The sequence below is a fragment of the Esox lucius genome, chromosome 9, assembly GCF_011004845.1.
Source record: "Esox lucius isolate fEsoLuc1 chromosome 9, fEsoLuc1.pri, whole genome shotgun sequence".
Classification (NCBI taxonomy): Eukaryota; Metazoa; Chordata; class Actinopteri; order Esociformes; family Esocidae; genus Esox; species Esox lucius.
This window is the reverse complement of record NC_047577.1, coordinates 4,510,651-4,533,607: the sequence shown is the minus strand read 5'-3', so window position 1 is coordinate 4,533,607 and position 22,957 is coordinate 4,510,651. Positions and strand designations below refer to the sequence as shown.

At 40.4% G+C, this 22,957-nt stretch overlaps 1 protein-coding gene across 3 annotated transcripts; it reads right to left on the bottom strand.

The window, feature by feature from the left end:
• Positions 1 to 6,716: 6,716 nt before the first annotated feature.
• LOC114839783 (zinc finger protein OZF-like) lies at positions 6,717 to 21,553 on the bottom strand. 3 transcript variants are annotated; one of them, XM_034294541.1, is made up of 3 exons: positions 21,321 to 21,553; positions 20,555 to 20,762; positions 6,717 to 8,440 (listed from the first exon to the last, which is right to left on the bottom strand). In XM_034294541.1, the coding sequence occupies exons 2-3, from the start codon at positions 20,757 to 20,759 to the stop codon at positions 7,275 to 7,277; spliced, it is 1,371 nt and encodes a 456-aa protein (XP_034150432.1). In that variant the 5' UTR covers positions 20,760 to 20,762; positions 21,321 to 21,553; the 3' UTR covers positions 6,717 to 7,274. The 3 variants fall into 3 exon arrangements, with proteins under 3 accessions (XP_034150432.1, XP_028977963.2, XP_028977962.2); XM_029122130.2 differs by lacking the exons at positions 20,555 to 20,762; positions 21,321 to 21,553 and adding exons at positions 10,085 to 10,292; positions 11,094 to 11,235; XM_029122129.2 differs by lacking the exons at positions 20,555 to 20,762; positions 21,321 to 21,553 and adding exons at positions 10,085 to 10,292; positions 10,847 to 11,234.
• Positions 21,554 to 22,957: the final 1,404 nt, after the last annotated feature.

The following is a 22,957-nucleotide window of genomic DNA, read 5'->3' as shown; positions in this document are numbered from 1 at the left end:
AATATATATTTTATTAAATGAAATATAATCATGGCTTAATTATTATCCTTACACTTTAGAAAATACTAGTCGAATAAGAAATGGAAGATATGACCGATTTTGCCAACGATTTGTTTATAGTAATACACTTGAAACAAATAGCCAACCGAAAACTGCAGACAGTGCCTTCCCACGCGATCAACCTGCCTTCAAAAATCGAATGAAACGCAGCCTAACGTGGTCATCGATTGGTGCCTTGATGTACACAATTAAAGCTTTTTGCTACGAAGAACAGTGAAATATCTAGGATAAACTGTCCTCTCAACAAGGAAACAAATCGAGAGAGTGCGTGTTCACGAGAAGGTGGTGGGGGGATTTTCGGCAGGGGGGGGGGGGTCATTTCGGCACAACCCCGGCAACGAAAACAATCACAATTCGCTCGTGGCCCCGCGAGTATATTATAAATTATACGAATTATCGTTAGACGAAAAACTGGGTATGTTGTACTTCGTTGTTACCTCTAGTTAATAATTGTTTCACAACAAACGTCTTTTAATATACAATAGCCTAAACTTGGTTTTCGATTCATTTTCATTATCCAGAAACATGTAAGTGCGAGATTGATTCGGCCAAAATGTTTTATTTACAATGATCTAAATGGATATAACGGCGAAAAACAAATGTTTTAAGTTCTAGATGTAAATGTATATGTAATAAGATTGTTATGAACCAAATTCAAAGGACTGAACAAGGCCGGGTTAGACGCTCCGCAGCGAATTTGTTCACAGTAAAAACCCTTGGATAATAGCATATTAGGTATGATCTGGTAGGGAGTTTTTTCAAAATATCACACTTTTACTTTTTATAAAGACGTATTTTAAGTATTCCACATTACTTAGAGGCACCGTGGTCAGATGTACACTTTCCAAAGGGAAATGAAAACGCCCGGTTCATTTCCCAGATTCATCCTGCTTTCCAGCTAGCATTTTTCAACTATACATCCTTTCAAATGTTTTGATTTATTAAGGCATTAAAGTGTCATAAGAAACACTAAATAAAACAAATTATTTAAACAACAATAAACTATATATTTTGCACTCAAATAGTTAAGCATTATCTGGATTAAATCTTGCACCACAACAATTAAATGATTGAGAGTTGGTGATGCTACCAACAGCGCCCTTGTCAGACTTGCGAACCAGTAGAGGTCGGTGTTTGAAAGTCGCAGGCACTGACCAACCATAGAAGTTTGTACTTTACAAGAGGCTTTAGATAAAGCATGTGATCAAACCAGGCTTTGGATGTCATCAATCACGTGGTATTACATGGATACAAGCCTCTGCCCTTTTGTATGGATTCGAATTAGTTGAACTCTCAAAGCAGGGATCATAGAAGATTTTTGTTCAATATCCTGATCAACTGTAACTGAAAAACGTTTGCATCCTTGGTATTGGTTGTTAAAGTCTTGACAATTAGGCTGTAGACTAATTTAGTTTCACATGTTTTAAAGCACTGTTGGAAACGGCCATGTCTTGAAAAACTCCATTAGATGGTTGCATGACGTCCAAATCTTCAAACTTTCTCAGTCACCTGATACTGTTGCACAGAAGCAAGCCTCGAAGCATCAATTTTTGTGTGTCCCATTACTAGAGGTCAGAAAGAAAATAATAGACAAGCATGGTAAAGGCTACAAGACCATCTCCAAGTAGTTTGAAGTTCCTGTGACAAACAGTGGCAAATATTATTAAGAAGTTTAAGGTCCATTAAAACTCTAGACCACCTAATTGGGCGCGGCCGCAAGAAGAAAATCAACCCTAGCCAACACTCTTGCCTTTATAATCTGAAAACATTTGAGCGGATGCACAGTTTAAAAAAAAAAGCTATCCGGAACGACAAGATGAATGTGGGACACCACCGTGCTGTTTAATTTCCCTTCCCAATGCACACCTCTAACCACTGCACCAGGAAGTCATGTAGGATACTATGGAAGAGGTCGATATGAACATTAAAAACGATATATTCCTCTCCAGCAGGTGTCACCACTGTGCAGTGATTTCAAAAGCCTTGAGAGAAGGAACTGTTTTTCAACCCAATTAGACGAAAGCCATATGTCTTATTACTAAAGTTCAAACGCCACATTGTAAACAAACTGAGCATGACGTTATCGTTTATTTTCCTACCCGAAAAATCTCACCTTTTATTTTTTGTAAACAAAAAATGAAATTGTGTTGATAGTTTACTCCTCCCTTCCCACCTGAGCCCATCCTTAGTACCAAATATATAGTCGAAACAGGAAGGTTTAGAGCCAATATTCGCATAAATCACCGGTGTTGCCCTGGTACCGAGGTGAAGCGCCAGAGGAAATGTGGCAAAGGAGAGGACAGTGGAGAAGACAGAGTGGGAGGGTCCTGGTAAGAGATGTGACTGGGCCAGGCCAGTGTCAATACACAAAACGAACCAATGGGCCGCTGTCCCTGCTTTATGGGCTGGTTGTTGGACAAAAGAAAAAATATATTACATATAGGGTGGCTCCAAAAGTGCCTCTGCCCACCGGACATTTCCCTGTATGCCAGATTACCAGTCCAGCCATATTCCTGGGCCTACAACAGTGCCTCAAAAGGCAGCCTCTCATCAGTCAAGTACATAAATCAATTGATTGTGTAACAATCTAGGACTCAGGGATTCAAAAGTCTGGTCATTTCTTAAGTATCTGTGTGTAATGAACAGTATCTCTATGAACACAGGTTTGGGTTATTATTCCACCAGAGTGATTGGAGATCAGTGCTGCTCAAGCCTGTTCCTTAAGATCTACTGTCCTGTAGGTACTTTCCAACCCTAATTTAGCACACCTACAAATTAGCTGGATGAAAAGCTAAATCAGGTTGGTCACAAATGGGGATAAATAGAAAACCTGCAGGACAGTAGATCTCCAGGAACTGGGTTGGGCAACCTTGTTGTAGATTAACAAGGAATTACATCATAATCTATATTTCAAAGTAACACAATTTATTTGGATCAAGTAATAAAGTTACAATCCATTTCATAGTTACATACCAGCAATTTTCAATGTCCTCCTAAATTGTATAAACATCCACAAAGTATACCATAAGTATCTAAAACACACTATAGCAAAAAACATGTGCTATGAGTATCTGTTAACAACATATTCCTAAATGGTACAAAAACACAATGTGTCAGGACTCTTTTTACACAGATCAGACTCCAATAACTGTTGGAGACATTACTATTCATCCTAATAGCAGTCATTTCTAAAACACACCCAAAATATTAATTAGCATTACATTACCTTGGCAAACACAATGAACACAAAGGATCTATCCCACTTAACCAATATCTAATGGATTGGGTGTTGCTGCCTGTTGTTGTCAGCCTGGCAACACAAACATTCTACAACAATCTGGTGAAGTTTAATCTATAACCTGTACAGTAAAATAAAGCATATTAGAATATTCACCCTTCTATGTGGAACAAGCGAAATCCAAACACTGCAGATAAAAGTCCACAATATAATTGATTTCTTTACATTCCAGTTTACTCAGAGTTTCACCCCCCTCCAGGTGAGCTGGGGGGGGGGGGGGGCTGATGGCCCACACCTGGGCCCAGTTGTTCAGAAGTAATCTGAGCAAATGTTGGCTTTCCGATTGGATCAAATCTTGAAAATGGGTTGTTCAAAAGAAAAAAAGGATATCGGATTAGATAATTTATTCCAATCTTGGTCCTGATCTGGATCTAACCTCCAGTATGTGTTGTTCAAAACATTTCAGTAGGATTGGGATCCCTTTGATCCATGATATCTGGATCCTCCTGATCCCTGTAGGAGGGTGGGTTCAGGGTGGATTTAATGAACAAAATGTAATAAAACTTTTGGAATTCGTAAGATAATTCAACATTTGCATCATGCAGTACACAGTATATACACTGATTCATATTTTGCACTTGATCTGTTACAATCAGAAAGTAGATAAAGTAGACATTAAGACACCTATTCCGTCAGAACTCTAAAGTGAAATAAATGTGTTATTGTCCCCATAACATAATCCCCCAAACAGTTGTCAATATCTTACAAAAGTAATACATTTAGCACTGTATATTAATTACAATGACACAATCATCAGAGATGAACCAGTAATTGAGGAAGTCTATAAGTCACTTCTTAAACAAGAAACCAAAAGAGCAGAAGTACCGATAAATCTGGCAGAGGAACAAATCACTTTTACCCAACTACAGTACACCAAAGCCCGACTGGATATCCACCTCTTAAAAGCAGGGCTTCAAAAAGATGGTTTCTCCACAAATGAACATTCCTTATTCCGTTAACTATTGGACATTTTGCCTTTTTATGATTTCAAACACCTGTTCTCAATATCCACAACGCATTTCTGAATAACGTATATTTGTTAGTTATTATTTATTTGTTGGGGGTCCAATGAGAGGTCTGACTGTTTAAAATAAATAAAAAATGGGTTGATTGTAGTATTCCATTTAGTGCCGTTTTCAGTGTCTTCATATAAAAACACTTGAATTGACCTCACACTGGCTATTCTACCTGTTGTTCTTTGCATAGCTGGTAGCCTATATTGTGATGTTTAGTCCCATTTAGAGCACAGGAAATCCAGATTTGGTCATCTTGAACAGTTTGTATCTGGATAACTGTGATCCAATCCAATGTGGCTTTGAAAAAGCGGCATGAAAACAAGATGGATTACCTGATCTTGAATAGCAAAAGATGGGAAAGAACTTTTTGAACAACTGGGCCCTGGTGTTCCAGATCTTTAGAGAAGCAAATGTAATGCAGGACAGCTGTTAAACATAACCAAAGGTCAGTAGGAAACTTGTGTCCAGACACTCCTCTCTATTGAAAACACTTTATTCATATAAAATACCAATTATTTCTATTTAAAGAGCACTTTTTACAATGACATGCACAATGTTAAAGGACAAGTCAGAGCCTTAAGTAATTTGCCATTAATTTATGTTTGTATATCATTTAATATGACACATTTTAGTTAGATTTGTGTGAGCACTTGTCAGTTGACCCACAATCCCCATCTCTGTGAAGGATCTTTCATTACTGTCGTTCATCCCAGATTACACATTTCCTTCAATATTTCAGTCTTGTAAGATTCTAGTGAACCCAGAGGATTCATCTTCACTTCACCCCTTGTTTTGTTAGTACTGAATTCAAACGTCCCTCAAGTCACCTTGTCCATTCAAGTTACTACCATCTGATAGTAGCCCAAATAGTCTCAAAAGACCCTCTTTGATTCCCCACTGATGAAGGATGTGTGCATCTGTGTAAATGTGAACTTGTGATTCAGTGTGTCTGTGTGATGTTCTCCAACTGCAAAGAGCTTGTTAGTGAGTGGGATTTATAGTTCATAGTCTCCTCCTGTACAGTAACTGACTGTCTCCAAAGAATTTAATCTCTTTCCAACACATTTTACGTTATTTAAGAGAAATTCTTTCCAAAGGCAAAACATGAGAGTACTCTCTTCTGTAAGTACTGATGGAACTGGATTTTGACCTGTTTTATATATTTCCAAAGAGTCAATAGATGAATGTGACATGTAAATGTAATAGTTAAAAGGAGTACCCAATATCAATACAAGTATCAAAGACAGAAAATCTCCAGAGATTTAAGTTTGTGAGAGCTAAGATGCATGCATAGAGGCAGGAAAGAAAGCCAGAAGACAGCGTTCGTAAAACAATCTGTTATAGTCCATCATGAGGGTTTGGGGGATGTGTTATGACCACTTAACCCACTATGTCATCAGTGGACACATTCCAGTCTATAGGAAGTGTCTGTTTAAAGCATCTAACCTACACATCTAATGCATTACATTTGGACTAGGACACAGAAAGAACAGCAGCAACAAATATTATTCAAATGACACCATATAAGACTCATACAGTACATTTAGATGATCAACAGGATATACACTACTGCTTAAAAAGTTTATATGTACTTGTTTTTGTTATTAAAATAAAGAACCCTGTCCAAAAAAGTTGGGACACTATAAAATGTAAATAAAAAAATGCAATGATGTGCTAATCATTTAAACCCTATATTTAATTGAAAACGGTACAAAGACAACATATCAAACGTAGAAACAGAAATGTTTATGTTCATTGAAAAATATGCCTACTTTGAATATGAGGCCAGCAAAATATTTGTAAAAAGCTGGAATGGGTGCAAAAAATTTAAATGTTGAGAAATGCAAAAAAACCTGGTGGAACATCTATCTACTAATTAGGTTAAATGGCAACAGGTCAGTAACATGATTGGGTATAAAAAGAGCATCCCAGAGAAAATTAATCTTTCAGAAGTATATATAGGGAGGGGTTCACCACTCCGTGAAAGACTGTGCAGGCAAATAGTGCAAAAATTTAAGAATAAAGTTTCTCAATGTAAAATTGCTAATATTTTGGCGATCTCATGTAGGGTACATGATATCAATAATAGAGTCAGAGAATCAGGAACAATCTCTGTACCCAAGAGACAAGGTTGAAAACCAGTACTGGTTTCAACATTTGACATATCTATGTATTATTGTCTATTCAATATAGGTATTAGAATGATTTACACATTTTTGTATTTGGTTTTTATTTACATTTTACACAGCATCCCAACTTTTGGAAATGGGATTGTAACATCAAATTGAAATACAGTGTACATGAGAATGACTATTGTAGCTGGAAACGGCAAAAAGATAAATTATTATTAAAATCATTATTTCTAGCTTCGTCACTGACTATATTTCCTATTAATTTTACTATATTTCCTACTCAATATAATTTCATGTGTATTCTTGGAAAACAAGGACATTTCAAATTTACCCCAAACTTTTGAACAGCAGTGTACTTCTGAAAGGATAAACTACAAAATAAAGGCTCATTGAACAGGTAGGGGGAAAAAATCTAGAATTTAAATTTCTCTCTTCTTTCAGTTTTATGTGATGAAGAATAAGTTAGGGCTTTTTGACAATATCCTTTCTAAAATCAAAAGTTGTGTAATCCTATAGAACTGATCCTGATATATTTTGAGGCAACGAGTTGATTGACACTCTTCCCATAGTCAGAACAGGAGTAAGGCTTCTCTCCAGCATGCAGGCACTGTTGAGTTTCAAGGCTACATGTTTGAGAGAAACCCTTCCCACAGTCAGAACAAGAGTATGGCTTCTGTTCTGAGAGCAATCTTTGATGACTAGTAAGGCAAGATGATGTAATGAAAATCACACTCAGAACAGGGTTAAGGTTTTTTCTCCAGGGTATGGTTATGGCTTCTCTCCAGCATGTATTCTCTCCTGTCTAGTTAGTGTTTGTGATGAAATGAAACTGTTCCCACAGTCAGAGGAGGAGTATTTCTTCACTCCAGTGTGTATGCGCTGGTGAGTTTTAAGGTTGCCTGAATTAGAGAACATTTTCCCACAGTCAGAACAGGAGTATGGCTTCTCTCCAGTGTGTATACGCCAGTGAATATTAAGGTGGCTTGAATGAGAGAAAGTCTTTCCACAGTCAGAACAGGAGTATGGTTTCTCTCCCGTGTGTATGCGCTGGTGAATATTAAGGCTGCTTAATTTAGAGAAACTCTTTCCACAGTCAGAACAGGAGTATGGCTTCTCTCCTGTGTGTGATCTTCGATGAATAGTAAGGCAAGATGATCTAATGAAACTCTTCTCACAGTCAGAACAGGTGTATGGCTTCTCTCCAGTGTGTAAACGCCAGTGTATTTTAAGGTGGCTTAAATGAGAGAAACTCTTCCCACAGTCAGAACAGGAGTACGGTTTCTCTCCTGTGTGCGTTCTCTGATGTACTGTTAGTCTGTTTGATGAAATGAAACCCTTCCCACAGTCAGAACAGGAGTATGGCTTCTCTCCAGTGTGTATGCGCTGGTGAGTTGCTAGGTTGCCAAATTGTGAGAAACTCTTCCCACAGTCAGAACAGGAGTAGGGTTTCTCTCCTGTGTGCGTTCTCTGATGTCTAGTTAGTTTATATGATGAAATGAAACTCTTCTCACAGTCAGAACAGGAGTAAGGCTTCTCTCCAGTGTGTATGCGCTGGTGAATATTAAGGTGGGCTGATTGAGAAAAACTCTTCCCACAGTCAGAACAGGAGTAAGGCTTCTCTCCAGTGTGTATACGCTGGTGAATATTAAGGTTGCCTGAATTAGAGAAACACTTCCCACAGTCAAAACAGGAGTATGGTTTCTCTCCTGTGTGCATTCTTTGATGAGTTGTTAGTTCATATGATGAAATGAAACTCTTCCCACAGTCAGAACAGGAGTTGGGCTTCTCTCCAGAGTGTATATTAATATGTCTTTTTAGCAGTGATATAGAAAGGAAATGTTTTCCACAATGGGGGCAGAGGTGAGACTTATCTTCACAATCATCCTGCTGTTGCTCTCCAGGTGTAGGCAATGTAAGAATTTCAGCAAACTCATCTGTGTGATTAATATCAGAAAAGTTCATTAGTGCAGTGACACTATGTCAATGCAGTTAGTTGAATACATTAAAGATCAATAGAACTATTCCAAGAGTTAAGAGTGATAAACATAAACATTTTCTGAAAACAGTTCCCCCAGGCATAACAATAAATTGCCAACATTTTAATTCATTCAGTGCCCTCCAAAAATGGTGTCACCCAGGGTAAGAAAACACTTTAAATGTCATTGTTGTTTATCAACCTGATCAGGAAAACAATTGTCAGGATAGGGCTACAAAGATAGTTACACTCCTGAAAACACTCATTTGCAATATGAGGGCAATAATTAGGAAATGTAAATCAACACACAGTCTGGGTAGATCAGATGGAAGGCAAACGATCAGTTCTAGTCAACTTGTTGGATTCAGGGAAAATGGGCAAGAGTAAAGACCTGATTGACTTTGATAAGGGCTAAATTCTTATTGCCAGACGACTGGGACAGAGTTTCTCTTAAACGACAAGGCTTGAGGGGTACTCCTGGTCAGCTGTGGTGAGTACCTACCAAAAGTGGTCAAAGGAGGGACAAGAATTATCCTGTGACAGGGTGTTGAGCCCCCAAGGCTATCCCGTCTGGTCTGAAGCCTGTGGAAGGAATGTGATGCTCTGGGCAATGTTCTGCTGGGAAACCCTAGATCCAGGCATTCATGTGGATGTCTATTTGACACCTGCCCCCTCCCCAAACAGCATTGAAGACCAGATACACCTCTTCATGACAGTTGTATTCTTTGATCGCAGTGGCCTCTTTCAGCAGGATAATGCATGCGGAGGACCAACAGCATATTAGGCAGGTGGTCAGAATGTTTTGGCTCATCAGTGTATACTTCATCAGATAGATTTTACTCAAGAAGAATATCAAGGGATTTTAATAATTCTGGAACAGATTTTGGAAATTAAAAATTATTTTCAATAAATTACCAAAAGTATTTTTTTTTCTAAGTACACAGCCCATTTTGCACATATCCCAAAATGATTGGAGGGCATTGTATAGTGGTGGACCTTTTACGTTGTGAGGCTGTTTTACTTCCCTGGGAACATTGTTAAAACAAATGATTATATGAACTCCAAGTACCAGAAGCTTTGTCTACATAGTTTCAAGTGATCAGAGATGGTGGATAGAACAGAAGACAAAACCCAACACTGCAATGGACCCTTAAACCACAGAGTCCATTTACAGACCAGGTCCAAGCAAACTAGATGCTTATAGTCCAGAGGAAAAGTAAGATGTCTGTGAGAAATAGAGGCATTTATCATCTCATTAGTTCCAAGCCTTTTATTCTGATCAATGGGATATGTAACATAGACCAGGGGGAAATATGGCCCACAAAGGCCTGGTGTGTATAATAGATTGGGGTATAATAAAGTGGGTAGTTGAAATGAGCCCAATATGGAGCCTGTGGAGAAACCCACCATTTCAGTCCAATGTAGTTCCCATGTAGCACCACATAAAGCTTGAAGATGGGACTCACATGGGTCTTGCATATGTTGCACAGTTGGGGACCACCTAACACCCAATGTAATCCTGAATCAAACCCATGTGGGCCATTATGGGCCCCACATACAAATGTTGGCTGGGATTAAACCCTCTTCATAAACCAGTCCTTACCTTGATTAGTAAAATCCCCAATCTTCTTCTCCTCTTCATATTTAATATCATTCGTCCCCAGTGTTTGACTGCAGTCTTCCAGCTTCTCTGATTTCATCTCTGAATCCACCAACGAACACTGAGTTCCACTGTCCCAATAAGGATCCAGTGACTCTTCTTTAGGCTCAGTGTGGAAGGAGAGCAGCAGGCTGGGTTTGTCCTCCATCTGCTAAAATAAAGACCAAACCAGACCCACATAAGACTGATGAACATGTCTGATGGGAATACAATGCAACACAATGGAGGAAAAATGACAAACAATCACAATATCAAAACAACAGATCTGGGTAAAATACTTAAAGTGTACTTGACTGTATCGAGTACAAAGACGACAACAACAAAACACTCATTTTTAACTGCAAGGGATGTGACCCAAAATGAACATTTTCTTTACTGTTTAACTAGCAGTTTATGGTTTTTCGGTAGACACTGCCAGATAATCAGGCTACAGTCTCCCTGTTGCAAGGTATTATGAGAAACCGGAGGAATGAATTTGCAATTACAGAATTAGGATTTCTATCTAATCAGAAGGACAGTCTACAACACCAACAGCTAGCAGACTAGGCTAGCGAATTAGCCTGTTAACCAAATGGAGTTGGAGCCTACAAAAAGCTGTTATATGCTATGTTTTTTCATCACTTAGCTTAATTGACTTCTACTGATTTAACTATGTGAAGACACAGTAAATAGTAAATATAAATAAAAAGCAATATCTTCATTTACCAACGTAAGCAGATTTATTTTCCTAGTACCGTCTCCTATTCCTCGCCAGCCTCAACGATTCGATCCGTGTACGACTCGTTCAACGGTCATTCCACGGTGAACAGGGTGACTGAGAACCAGTTAAGAGCTAGTTCTCCGTTTTTCTGTTATTTCAAGCTAGGGGGTTTAAATAAATTAGCGGGTCCGTGTATGGTGTGGACAATCGTTATTCTTCCCTAAACAGGCAAACGAATCATAATTTTCTTACTCTTTCTGCAAGGTATCTCCTTTCGTGTAAGGAGCCTCTTAAACCAGACCTAGAAGCTTGACGAGATCAAAGAAGAAAATGCAAAACCTCTATGCTTTTTCTTCTTCTTCGTTGTCGAATCGCAATCATGTGAAAGGTGCATATACTGCCACCTACTGTACCGGAGTGTGAGGCCTATCTACATCATATTCTTCTACTAAAACCTGACTCCCTGAGAAATTGAAACACAGATACAAGTAAAAATGGATAGATGAGATACAGGTGATAATTGAGGGATGAGATACAGACGATAAGAGGGATGAGATAAAGGTGATTATAGGGGGATGAGATACAGGTGATAATAGAAAGATGAGATATAGTTGATTATAGAGGGATGAGATACAGGTGATAATAGAAGGATGAGATACAGGTGATAATAGAAGGATGAGATACAGGTGATAATAGAAGGATGAGTACAAACTGCTGCAATATGCTGCGATATTTCTTGATATTTGTTTGGCGAAATTGCTAGCCGATTTGCATCATTATATTTGTAAAATAAATACATTTTTAAAAACATGTTATTATCTGGGGTCCAAAAGACCCAAAAGACCCCGAGTGTCACTACAAATGAAGACCATCAGAGGGTTATAATGTAGGCCGTAAATGAGCTTCCCCTCTTTGAAAGACCAGCAGTAATAGAGGGATGAAATACAGGTGATAATAGAGAGATGAGATACAGGTGATAATAGAGGGATGAGATACAGGTGATAATAGAGGGATGAGATACAGGTGATAATAGAGGGATGAAATAAAAGTAGTTAGTTCAGAATCAGCTACAGGTCGGCTGACTCGATTTTCTTCTCATACAATCCCGCAGTGTCACAGTGCATTTCCCTGTTGAAGCCGAGCGTCCATTGACTTCAATGGGGCTGCTTAGAACAGTTTTTTTTCAGTGCTCCGAAAGTAGACGGTGATTGGATAAATGCTGTGATTATGTCCCGCCCATGGACGCTCAGCGTCTCTGGGGGTGAATGAGGAGTGGGCTGGCCTGGACTCCGGGCTTCCGCGTGATGATTGGAGGATATGACGATCTGTCAAACTGCATCTCCTTTTGACTGACAGTGTACTATAGTGTACTCTGTGCTATAAGAAGTCACTGAAGCTATTTCGCGCTCAGTCCCATCGCGGAAGTGTATACGAAAGACAAACTGATGCAATATTTCTTGATATTTGATATTGCTAGCCAATTTGCATTTATATATTTGTGTAAAAAATAAATAAAAAAATGTATTATCTGGAGTCCAAAAGACCCCAAAGACCCCGAGTGTCACTACAAATGAAGACTATCGGAGGGTTATAATGTAGGCCAAAAATGAGCTTTTTTGAAAGACTAGCAGTAATAGAGGGATGAGATACAGGTGATAATAGAGGGATGAGATACAGGTGATAATAGAGGGATGAGATACAGGTGAAAGTAGAGGGATGAGATACAGGTGATAATAGAGGGATGAGATACAGGTGATAATAGAGGGATGAGATACAGGTGATAATAGAGGGATGAGATACAGGTGATAATAGAGGGATGAGATACAGGTGATAATAGAGGGATGAGATACAGGTGATAATAGAGGGATGAGATACAGGTGATAATAGAGGGATGAGATAGAGGTACAGTGCGTGGTGTTGTTATGAGGGAGAGGAAGTGGTGTTAGAGTGTTTCATGCCAAATAGTTTCCCATGTTGCATTGCAAGGGAGGATGTCTGGTGTGGTCTGGAGGAAATGTCGTGGTCAGACAGGGGGGAGATTAGATGACCCATGGGGTTGATTAAGTTGCAGCATCTTATTTATTTTACAAAGTGTGATGTACATAATATACATCATTTTGTTGTTGTTTTTCACCTTCTGTTTGCTGTAAAAAGTTAGCTACAATAATGAGAACTGTATGAAGATTTATTTTTTTTGACAGCCATAGTAGGCTATTTAGACAATAATAGCAATTTCACAGTGTTTTCTAGTGGGTTTTCGTTGCACTTTAAGAGTACACGGTCATTTGACGATATATGTCTTAGCATTTTGACTGTCTTGGTTTAAGCAATATAAAGGAACCTTTTATTAATGTAAACAAATTCATTAATAAATAAACATTTGAAACATGAGTAAATCCTTTTGATTGAGTTATCACCTTTTGCAGGTGAAACAGAGTGTTGTGCTAAATGTTCACATGTGAGGATTGCCTTAACCTCTAACAAAAAATGTTTTACTGCACAAACAAAAAGTTGAGTATAGTATACCTTTTGGTGAATTTAAGTACTAAATTAAACCCATTGAATGTGCTGGCGAGGGAGAGGATAAATATCTCAATTAAATTGGTCAATTTAGGTACTATATTTACGTCACACAACCTTCTGATACGATTTTGAAAGACATTGCTCCAACCATGCTTTAAATCATATGAAATCAAATTACTCTACAACATAATTATCAAGTCTTGAACTCATATAAAATCACAAATTAACTGGTGAATTTCAATGTTTGTGCTACACCTTATTCATTATCAATAACCGGTGATTATCAAATCAGTGTAGCCTATTGTTAGAATTCTCATTCAAATTTCGATAAGACATCAGCGGGCTGATAGCTCAGTGTGTAGAACTGTGGCCAGATGCGTAACTATTTTGAAAGTCCGGTTCGAGTCGAGATGTGGCAACACTGCATTTGTAATTTCTACTTCAGGAATCTGTGCTCGTAAGTTTTTACTACTACTTTGGAGCCACTGTATTTTATGTATCATTCAGACATATACAAAATGTTTTTCAACCCAGTCTGATTCGTGTGAAAGGCCCGCGGCCGGCTGAGGATAGCATCGTTGTAACAAAACTGACTGATGTAGTCGAAGCCTCGTTTGATCACGTGCTTTCTCCAAAGCCTCCTATAAAATGTTGGTTTCTTTGGTTGTTCGATGCTTGAGACTTTCCTACACCGTCCTCGACTGGTCACCTTGTTTAGTCATTTAAAGAAATAAAGTTGCCAGCATTTTCATTCCAACAAAGTCGTAAACGGTAGTGTTGTGGACTCAATCATTAATGTAGTAGTGCGAGATCGATTCCGTCTGAGCTTTAGCAAACGTTTTGAGTTCAAACAATCCTGCTATTGTTGTTCATATTACTCGTTACATTTAGTGCATCTTTTGACACCTTCATAATCCGATAACATTCGAGCGGATGCAGTTTAAAAAAAAATCTGGAAAGGCAAGATGAATGAGGGATACGAACCGCTGTTTAATTCCCCTTCCCAATGCACACGTCTAACCACTGCACCAGGAAGTCATGTAGGGTACTATGGAAGAAGATATGAACATTAAACATGATATTTTCCTCTCCAGCAGGTGTCACCACTCTGCAGTGAGTTCAAAAGTCTTGAGAGAAGGAGCCGTTTTTCAACAATTCCTTAGATGAAAACCTTGAATGCTTCAGAAAGAGCAGAAGGGCAATGTCCCTAGGAAGAGATGTGACTGGGCTAGCCTTGTGTCAATATAGAAAATGAACCAATGTGCCGCTGTCCCTGCTTTATGGGCCGGTTGTTGCACAATTAAAAAAAGATTACATTAATTTTGGCTCGGCCTACTGGACATTTCCCTGTATGCCAGTTTACCAGTCCAGGTATATTCCTGGGCCTACAACAATGCCTCAAAAGGCAGCTTCTCATCAGTCTAGTACAAAAAACCAATTGTTTGTGTAACAATCCAGGACTCAGGTATATGCAAATCTGGTCATTTCTTAAGTATGTGTGTGTGTAATTACCAGTATCACAGGTTTGGGTTATTAATCCACCAGAGTAATTGGAGATCAGTGCTGCCCAGCCCTGTTCCTTGTGATCTATTGTCCTGTAGGTTCTTTCCAACCCTAATTTAGCACACCTAAAAATTTGCTAGATGACACGCTAAATCATGGTGGAATAGAAAACCTGCAGGACAGTAGATCAGGAACAAGGTGGACAGCCCTGTTGTAGATTAATTAGGAATGATGTCATAATCTATATATCAAAGTAACACCATTTATTTGGATCAAGTAATATAGTTGCAATACATTTCATAGTTACATACCAGCAATATTCAATGTCCCCCTAAACTGCATAAACATCTAGAAAGTATAACATAAGTATCTAAAACACATGATAGCAATAAAACACAATCCGTCGGGAGGATTCTTTACACAGAACAGACTCAAATAACTGTTGGAGACATTACTATTCATCCTAATAGCAGTCATTTCTAAAACACACCCCAAAATATTTATTAGCATAACTTTACCTTGGCAAACACAATGAACACAAAGGACAGGATCTATCCCACTTAACCAATGTCTAATGGATTGGGTGTTGCCGCCTGCAGTCTAAGCAGGGATGCCCAGACTTCCCTCTCCCCAGACACTTCCTCTAGCTCTCCCGGGGGGACACCGAGGCGTTCCCAGGCCAGCCGGGAGACATAGTCCCTCCAGCGTGTCCTAAGTCTTCCCCGGGGTCTCCTCCCAGTGGGACGGGACCGGAACACCTTCCCAGGAAGGCGTTCCGGAGGCATCCGAAAAAGATGCCCAAGTCACCTCAGCTGACCCCTGTCGATGTGGAGGAGCAGCGGCTCTACTCTGAGCTCCTCCCGGGTGACCGAGCTTCTCACCCTATCTCTAAAGGATCGCCCGGCCACCCTGCGGAGAAAGCTCATTTCGGCCGCCTGTATCCGGGATCTTGTCCTTTCGGTCATGACCCAAAGCTCATGACCATAGGTGAGAGTCGGAACGTAGATTGACTGGTAAATCGAGAGCTTCGCCTTGCGGCTCAGCTCTTTCTTCACCACGACAGACTGATACATCGACTGCATTACTGCAGAAGCTGCACCGATCCATCTGTCAATCTCCCGTTCCATCCTTCCCTCACTCGTGAACAAGACCCCTAGATACTTAAACTCCTCCACTTGAGACAGGCACTCTCCACCAACCTGAAGTGGGCAAGCCACCCTTTTCCGACTGAGGACCATGGCCTCGGATTTGGAGGTACAGATTTTCATCCCCACCGCTTCACACTCGGCTGCAAACCGTCCCAGCGCATGCTGAAGGTCCTGGTTAGAAGGGGCCAACACGACAACATCATCTGCAAAGAGCAGAGACGAAATTGTGTGGTCCCCAAACCTGACACCCTCCAACAAGTGAAATCACTACGGATAAATGTCCACAATATCATTGATTTCTTTACATTCCAGTTTACACAGAGTTTCACACCTCTCCAAGTGAGCTGGGGGGGGGGGGGCGGGGGGGGGGCTGATGGCCCACAACTGGTGTTCCAGACCTTTAGAGAAAGAATGCAATGCAGGACACCTGATAAACAAGGGTCTGTTGGAGAGTTTTTGTTTCTTGTTTGCGGCCCGAGTCCTGCCTCATATTAGTTACGTCTCAAATTTTATACCTGTGCAGTTTATAGCCTTCATTCTCAAAGAATCTCTCTCTTATAAGCAATATTGCTATGGAAATGAACACTATATCTGAATTAAATCAACATTAAACTGAATGGAATCAGGACCTTGTGAATCAAATACAAATCAGGTGATCAGTGCCGACACCTCTTCCTAAAGGGATGTAATGTTTATTACCTTTACTGGAGGGGCTAGACTGAGATAATCAGAGAGACCGTAAAATGTTTTTTAAAAAGTGATACAAATGACATTAATAATCCAAGAAAGCATGAGTATAATATGTAATCCATACAGATTACACACCGGTCTCCCACAGAACAATGAACATCCTCCCCTCTCACACACTTGTCATTTTATACCAAACATTTATTTAGTTATATGTGTGAGAGCACTAATTGCCCCTTCCCGGGGGAGGCCCCGGGCAGGGCCCAACAGGCAGGAAATCAATCCAACCACATTGCCAGGCATCAACCAAAGGGACACCCTGAATGAGGGCAGAGTATTGCCAGCAGAGTACAGCCCAATTGCACAAGTGTGCAACAGAGAGACAACAACAAGCCAGTGACTCTAGCCCCGAAAGGCATTGGAGGGAGGGCATCCCAGTGGCGACGAGAGCCCACCTGGCAAGCATCAGTCCATACTTGTTCTGAGAAATGAAGGCCATTCCTAGCAGGAAACTGGTTCTCAACTGGTAGCTTCATTAAATATTACCCCAAAAACACAAGTCTCAACATCATCAGTGAAGAGGTGACCCTGGGATGCTGCCCTTCCAGGCACAGTTGCAAATATAAAGACATGGCTCAGACTGGCCAATACAAAGAAAATGTTAAGATGGGAAAAAGAACAGACACCATATGCCATTTCCTGTGGACAATGCTGGATTGGAGTTCATTTCCACCTACAAAGGGACAATGACCCAAAGAACTATTTAGGGAAGAAGCAGTCATCTGTTATACTGTCTATAATGGAGGGGCCAACACAGTCACTGGACTCACTGAATGGCTAAGTAAATATATCTAGTGACCCTGGTGCCATTTTTGTGGATGTTGACTATTCTCAAACACTTGCATGGGAGTTAGTCGCCGTAATAGCTATGTTTTTTCAAAACTTTGCACACTTTGTGGTATAAAGGTTTTGGTGTCCCGGTGGCGGTACTCCCTGTGAGAACAGGTTTTAAGTATTTCAGTTACTTCAGTTCTATGACGTATGTCAGTTAAGACAAGGTATACAATTTTGACAATATGTTAAGAGAGTCGAAAAGCACATCCCACATTTAAAAGTAGTGTTAGCCTGTACTATGGGCCCTCTGATGCGTTTTGAGGGAAACAATATGCTTGAATCTCTTCCCTTAGTCAGAACAGGAGTAAGGCTTCTACCTAGCATGCACGTGCGGGTGAGCTGTAAGGTTACATAGTTGAGAGAAACCCTTCCCAAAGTCAGAACAAGAGTATGGCTTCTCTCCTGTGCGAAATCTTTGATGACAAGTTAGTTCATATGACGAAATGAAACTCTTCCCACAGTCAGAACAAGGTTAAGCTTCCTCTCTTGTGTCTATGCGCTAGTGAGAAACTCATCCCACAGTCAGGACAGGAGTATGGCCTCTATCCAGTGTGCCTGCACTGGTGAATATTAGGTTGCCTAATTGAGAGGAAGTCTTCTCACAGTCAGAACAGAAGTATGACTTCTCTTAAGTGTGTATGCGCTGGTGAGTTTTAACACCGCTTAAACTAGAGAAAATTTTCCCACAGTCAGAACAGGAGTATGCCTTCTCTCTAGTGTGTATGCGCTTGTGATATTTAAGGGTGCCTTCACGAGAGAAACTCTTCCCACAGTCAGAACATGAGTATGGCTTCTCTCCAGTGTGTACGCGCTGATGGATTGTAACGCCACTTAACCTAGAGAATCCTTTCCCACAGTCAGAACAGAAGTATGGCTTCTCTCCAGTGTGTATGCGCTGGTGATTTCTAAGGGTGCCTGTATGAGAGAAACTCTTCCCACAGTGAGAACAAGAGTAAGGCTTCTCTCTAGTGTGTATGCGCTGGTGATCTTTAAGGCTGCCTAAACGAGAGAAACTATTTCCACAGACAGGACAGGAGTATGGTTTCTCTCTAGTGTGTATGCGCTGGTGATCTTTAAGGCTGCCTAAGTAAGAAAAACTTTTCCCACAGTCAGGACAGGAGTATGGCTTCTCTCCAGTGTGTATGCGCTGGTGAATAGTAAGGATGCTTATGTGAGAGAAACTCTTCCCACAGTCAGGACAGGAGTATAGGTTCTCTCCAGTGTGTATGCGCATGTGACCTTTAAGGCCGCCTGAACTTGAGAAACTCTTCCCACAATCAGGACAGGAGTATGGGTTCTCTCCAGTGTGTATGCGCAGATGACCTTTAAGGCTGCGTGAACTTGAGAAACTCTTCCCACAGTCAGGACAGGAGTATGGGTTTTCTCCAGTGTGTATGCGCAGATGACCTTTAAGGCTGCCTGAACTTGAGAAACTCTTCCCACAGTCACAACAGGAGTAGGGCTTCTCTCCTGTGTGCGTTCTCCGATGTCTAGTTAGTTTATATGATGAAATGAAACTCTTCTCACAGTCAGAACAGGAGTAAGGCTTCTCTCCAGTGTGTATGCGCTGGTGATTATTAAGGTGGGCTGATTGAGAGAAACTCTTCCCACAGTCAGAACAGGAGTAAGGCTTCTCTCCAGTGTGTATGCGCTGGTGAATAGTAAGGATGCTTATGTGAGAGAAACTCTTCCCACAGTCAGGACAGGAGTATAGGTTCTCTCCAGTGTGTATGCGCATGTGACCTTTAAGGCCGCCTGAACTTGAGAAACTCTTCCCACAGTCAGAACAGGAGTAAGGCTTCTCTCCAGTGTGTATGCGCTGGTGATTATTAAGGTGGGCTGATTGAGAGAAACTCTTCCCACAGTCAGAACAGGAGTAAGGCTTCTCTCCAGTGTGTATGCGCTGGTGAATAGTACGGATGCTTATGTGAGAGAAACTCTTCCCACAGTCAGGACAGGAGTATAGGTTCTCTCCAGTGTGTATGCGCAGATGACCTTTAAGGCCGCCTGAACTTGAGAAACTCTTCCCACAGTCACAACAGGAGTATGGGTTCTCTCCAGTGTGTATGCGCTGGTGATTATTAAGGTGGGCTGATTGAGAGAAACTCTTCCCCCAGTCAAAACAGGAGTATGGTTTCTCTCCAGAGTGTATATTAATATGTCTTTTTAGCAGTGATATAGAAAGGAAATGTTTTCCACAATGGGGGCAGAGGTGGGACTTTTCTTCACAATCATCCTGCTGTTGCTCTCCAGGTGTAGGCAATGTAAGAACTTCAGCAAACTCATCTGTGTGATTAATATCAGAAAAGTTCATTAGTGCAGTGACACTATGTCAATGCAGTTAGTTGAATACATTAAAGTTCAATGGAACTATTCCAAGAGTTAAGAGTGATAAACGTAAACATTTTCTGAAAACAGTTCCCCCAGGCATAACAAAAACTTGCCAACATTTTAATTCATTCAGTGCCCTCCAAAAATGGTGTCACCCAGGGTAAGAAAATGTCATTGTTGTTTATCAACCTGATCAGGAAAACAATTGTCAGGATAGGGCTACAAAGATAGTTACACTCCTGAAAACATGTCTGTGAGAAATAGAGGCATTTATCATCTCATTAGTTCCAAGCCTTTTATTCTGATCAATGGGATATGTAACATAGACCAGGGTGCAATATGGCCCACAAAGGCCTGGTGTGTATAATAGATTGGGGTATAATAAAGTGGGTAGTTGAAATGAGCCCAATATGGAGCCTGTGGAGAAACCCACCATTTCAGTCCAATGTAGTTCCCATGTAGCACCACAAAGCTTGAAGATGGGACTCACATGGGTCTTGCATATGTTTCACAGTTGGGGACCACCTAACACCCAATGTAATCCTGAATCAAACCCATGTGGGCCATTATGGGCCCCACATACAAATGTTGGCTGGGATTAAACCCTCTTCATAAACCAGTCCTTACCTTGATTAGTAAAATGCCCAATCTTCTTCTCCTCTTCATATTTAATATCATTCGTCCCCAGTGTTTGACTGCAGTCTTCCAGCTTCTCTGATTTCATCTCTGAATCCACCAACGAACACTGAGTTCCACTGTCCCAATAAGGATCCAGTGACTCTTCTTTAGGCTCAGTGTGGAAGGAGAGCAGCAGGCTGGGTTTGTCCTCCATCTGCTAAAATAAAGACCAAACCAGCCCCACATATGACTGATGAACATGTCTGATGGGAATACAATGCAACACAATGGAGGAAAAACAACAAACAATCACAATATCAAAACAACAGATCTGGGTAAAATACTTAAAGTGTACTTGACTGTATCGAGTACAAAGACGACAACAACAAAACACTCATTTTTAACTGCAAGGGATGTGACCCAAAATGAACATTTTCTTTACTGTTTAACTAGCAGTTTATGGTTTTTCGGTAGACACTGCAAGATAATCAGGCTACAGTCTCCCTGTTGCAAGGTATTATGAGAAACCGGAGGAATGAATGAATTTGCAATTACAGAACTAGGATTTATATCTAATCAGAAGGACAGTCTACAACACCAACAGGTAGCAGACTAGGCTAGCGAATTAGCCTGTTAACCAAATGGGGTTGGAGCCTACAAAAAGCTGTTATATGCTATGTTTTTTCATCACTTAGCTTAATTGACTTCTACTGATTTAACTATGTGAAGACACAGTAAATAGTAAATATAAATAAAAAGCAATATCTTCATTTACCAACGTAAGCAGATTTATTTTCCTAGTACCGTCTCCTATTCCTCGCCAGCCTCAACGATTCGATCCGTGTACGACTCGTTCAACGGTCATTCCACCGTGAACAGGGTGACTGAGAACCAGTTAAGAGCTAGTTCTCCGTTTTTCTGTTATTTCAAGCTAGGGGGTTTAAATAAATTAGCGGGTCCGTGTATGGTGTGGACAATCTTTATTCTTCCCTAAACAGGCAAATTAATCATAATTTTCTTACTCTTTCTGCAAGGTATCTCCTTTCGGTTAAGGAGCCTCTTAAACCAGACCTAGAAGCTTGACGAGATCAAAGAAAAAGAAAATGCAAAACCTCTATGCTTTTTCTTCTTCTTCGTTGTCGAATCGCAATCATGTGAAAGGTGCATATACTGCCACCTACTGTACCGGAGTGTGAGGCCTATCTACATCATATTCTTCTACTAAAACCTGACTCCCTGAGAAATTGAAACACAGATACAAGTAAAAATGGATGGATGAGATACAGGTGATAATTGAGGGATGAGATACAGACGATAAGAGGGATGAGATAAAGGTGATTATAGGAGGATGAGATACAGGTGATAATAGAAAGATGAGATATAGTTGATTATAGAGGGATGAGATATAGGTGATAATAGAAGGATGAGATACAGGTGATAATAGAAGGATGAGATACAGGTGATAATAGAAGGATGAGTACAAACTGCTGCAATATGCTGCGATATTTCTTGATATTTGTTTGCCGAAATTGCTAGCCGATTTGCATCATTATATTTGTAAAATAAATACATTTTAAAAAACATGTTATTATCTGGGGTCCAAAAGACCCCAAAGACCCCGAGTGTCACTACAAATGAAGACCATCAGAGGGTTATAATATAGGCCGTAAATGAGCTTCCCCTCTTTGAAAGACCAGCAGTAATAGAGGGATGAAATACAGGTGATTATAGAGAGATGAGATACAGGTGATAATAGAGGGATGAGATACAGGTGATAATAGAGGGATGAGATACAGGTGATAATAGAGGGATGAAATACAGGTGATAATAGAGGGATGAAATAAAAGTAGTTAGTTCAGAATCAGCTACAGGTCGGCTGACTCGATTTTCTTCTCATACAATCCCGCAGTGTCACAGTGCATTTCCCTGTTGAAGCAGAGCGTCCATTGACTTCAATGGGGCTGCTTAGAACAGTTTTTTTTCAGTGCTCCGAAAGTAGACGGTGATTGGATAAATGCTGTGATTATGTCCCGCCCATGGACGCTCAGCGTCTCTGGGGGTGAATGAGGAGTGGGCTGGCCCAGACTCCGGGCTTCCACGTGATGATTGGAGGATCTGACGATCTGTCAAACTGCATCTCCTTTTGACTGACAGTGTACTATAGTGTACTCTGTGCTATAAGAAGTCACTGAAGCTATTTCGCGCTCAGTCCCATCGCAGAAGTGTATACGAAAGACAAACTGCTGCAATATTTCTTGATATTTGTTTGGCGAAATTGCTAGCCAATTTGCATTTATATATTTGTGTAAAAAAAATAATATATAATGTCTGGGGTCCAAAAGACCCCGAGTGTCACTACAAATGAAGACCATCAGAGGGTTATAATGTAGGCCGTAAATGAGCTTCCCCTCT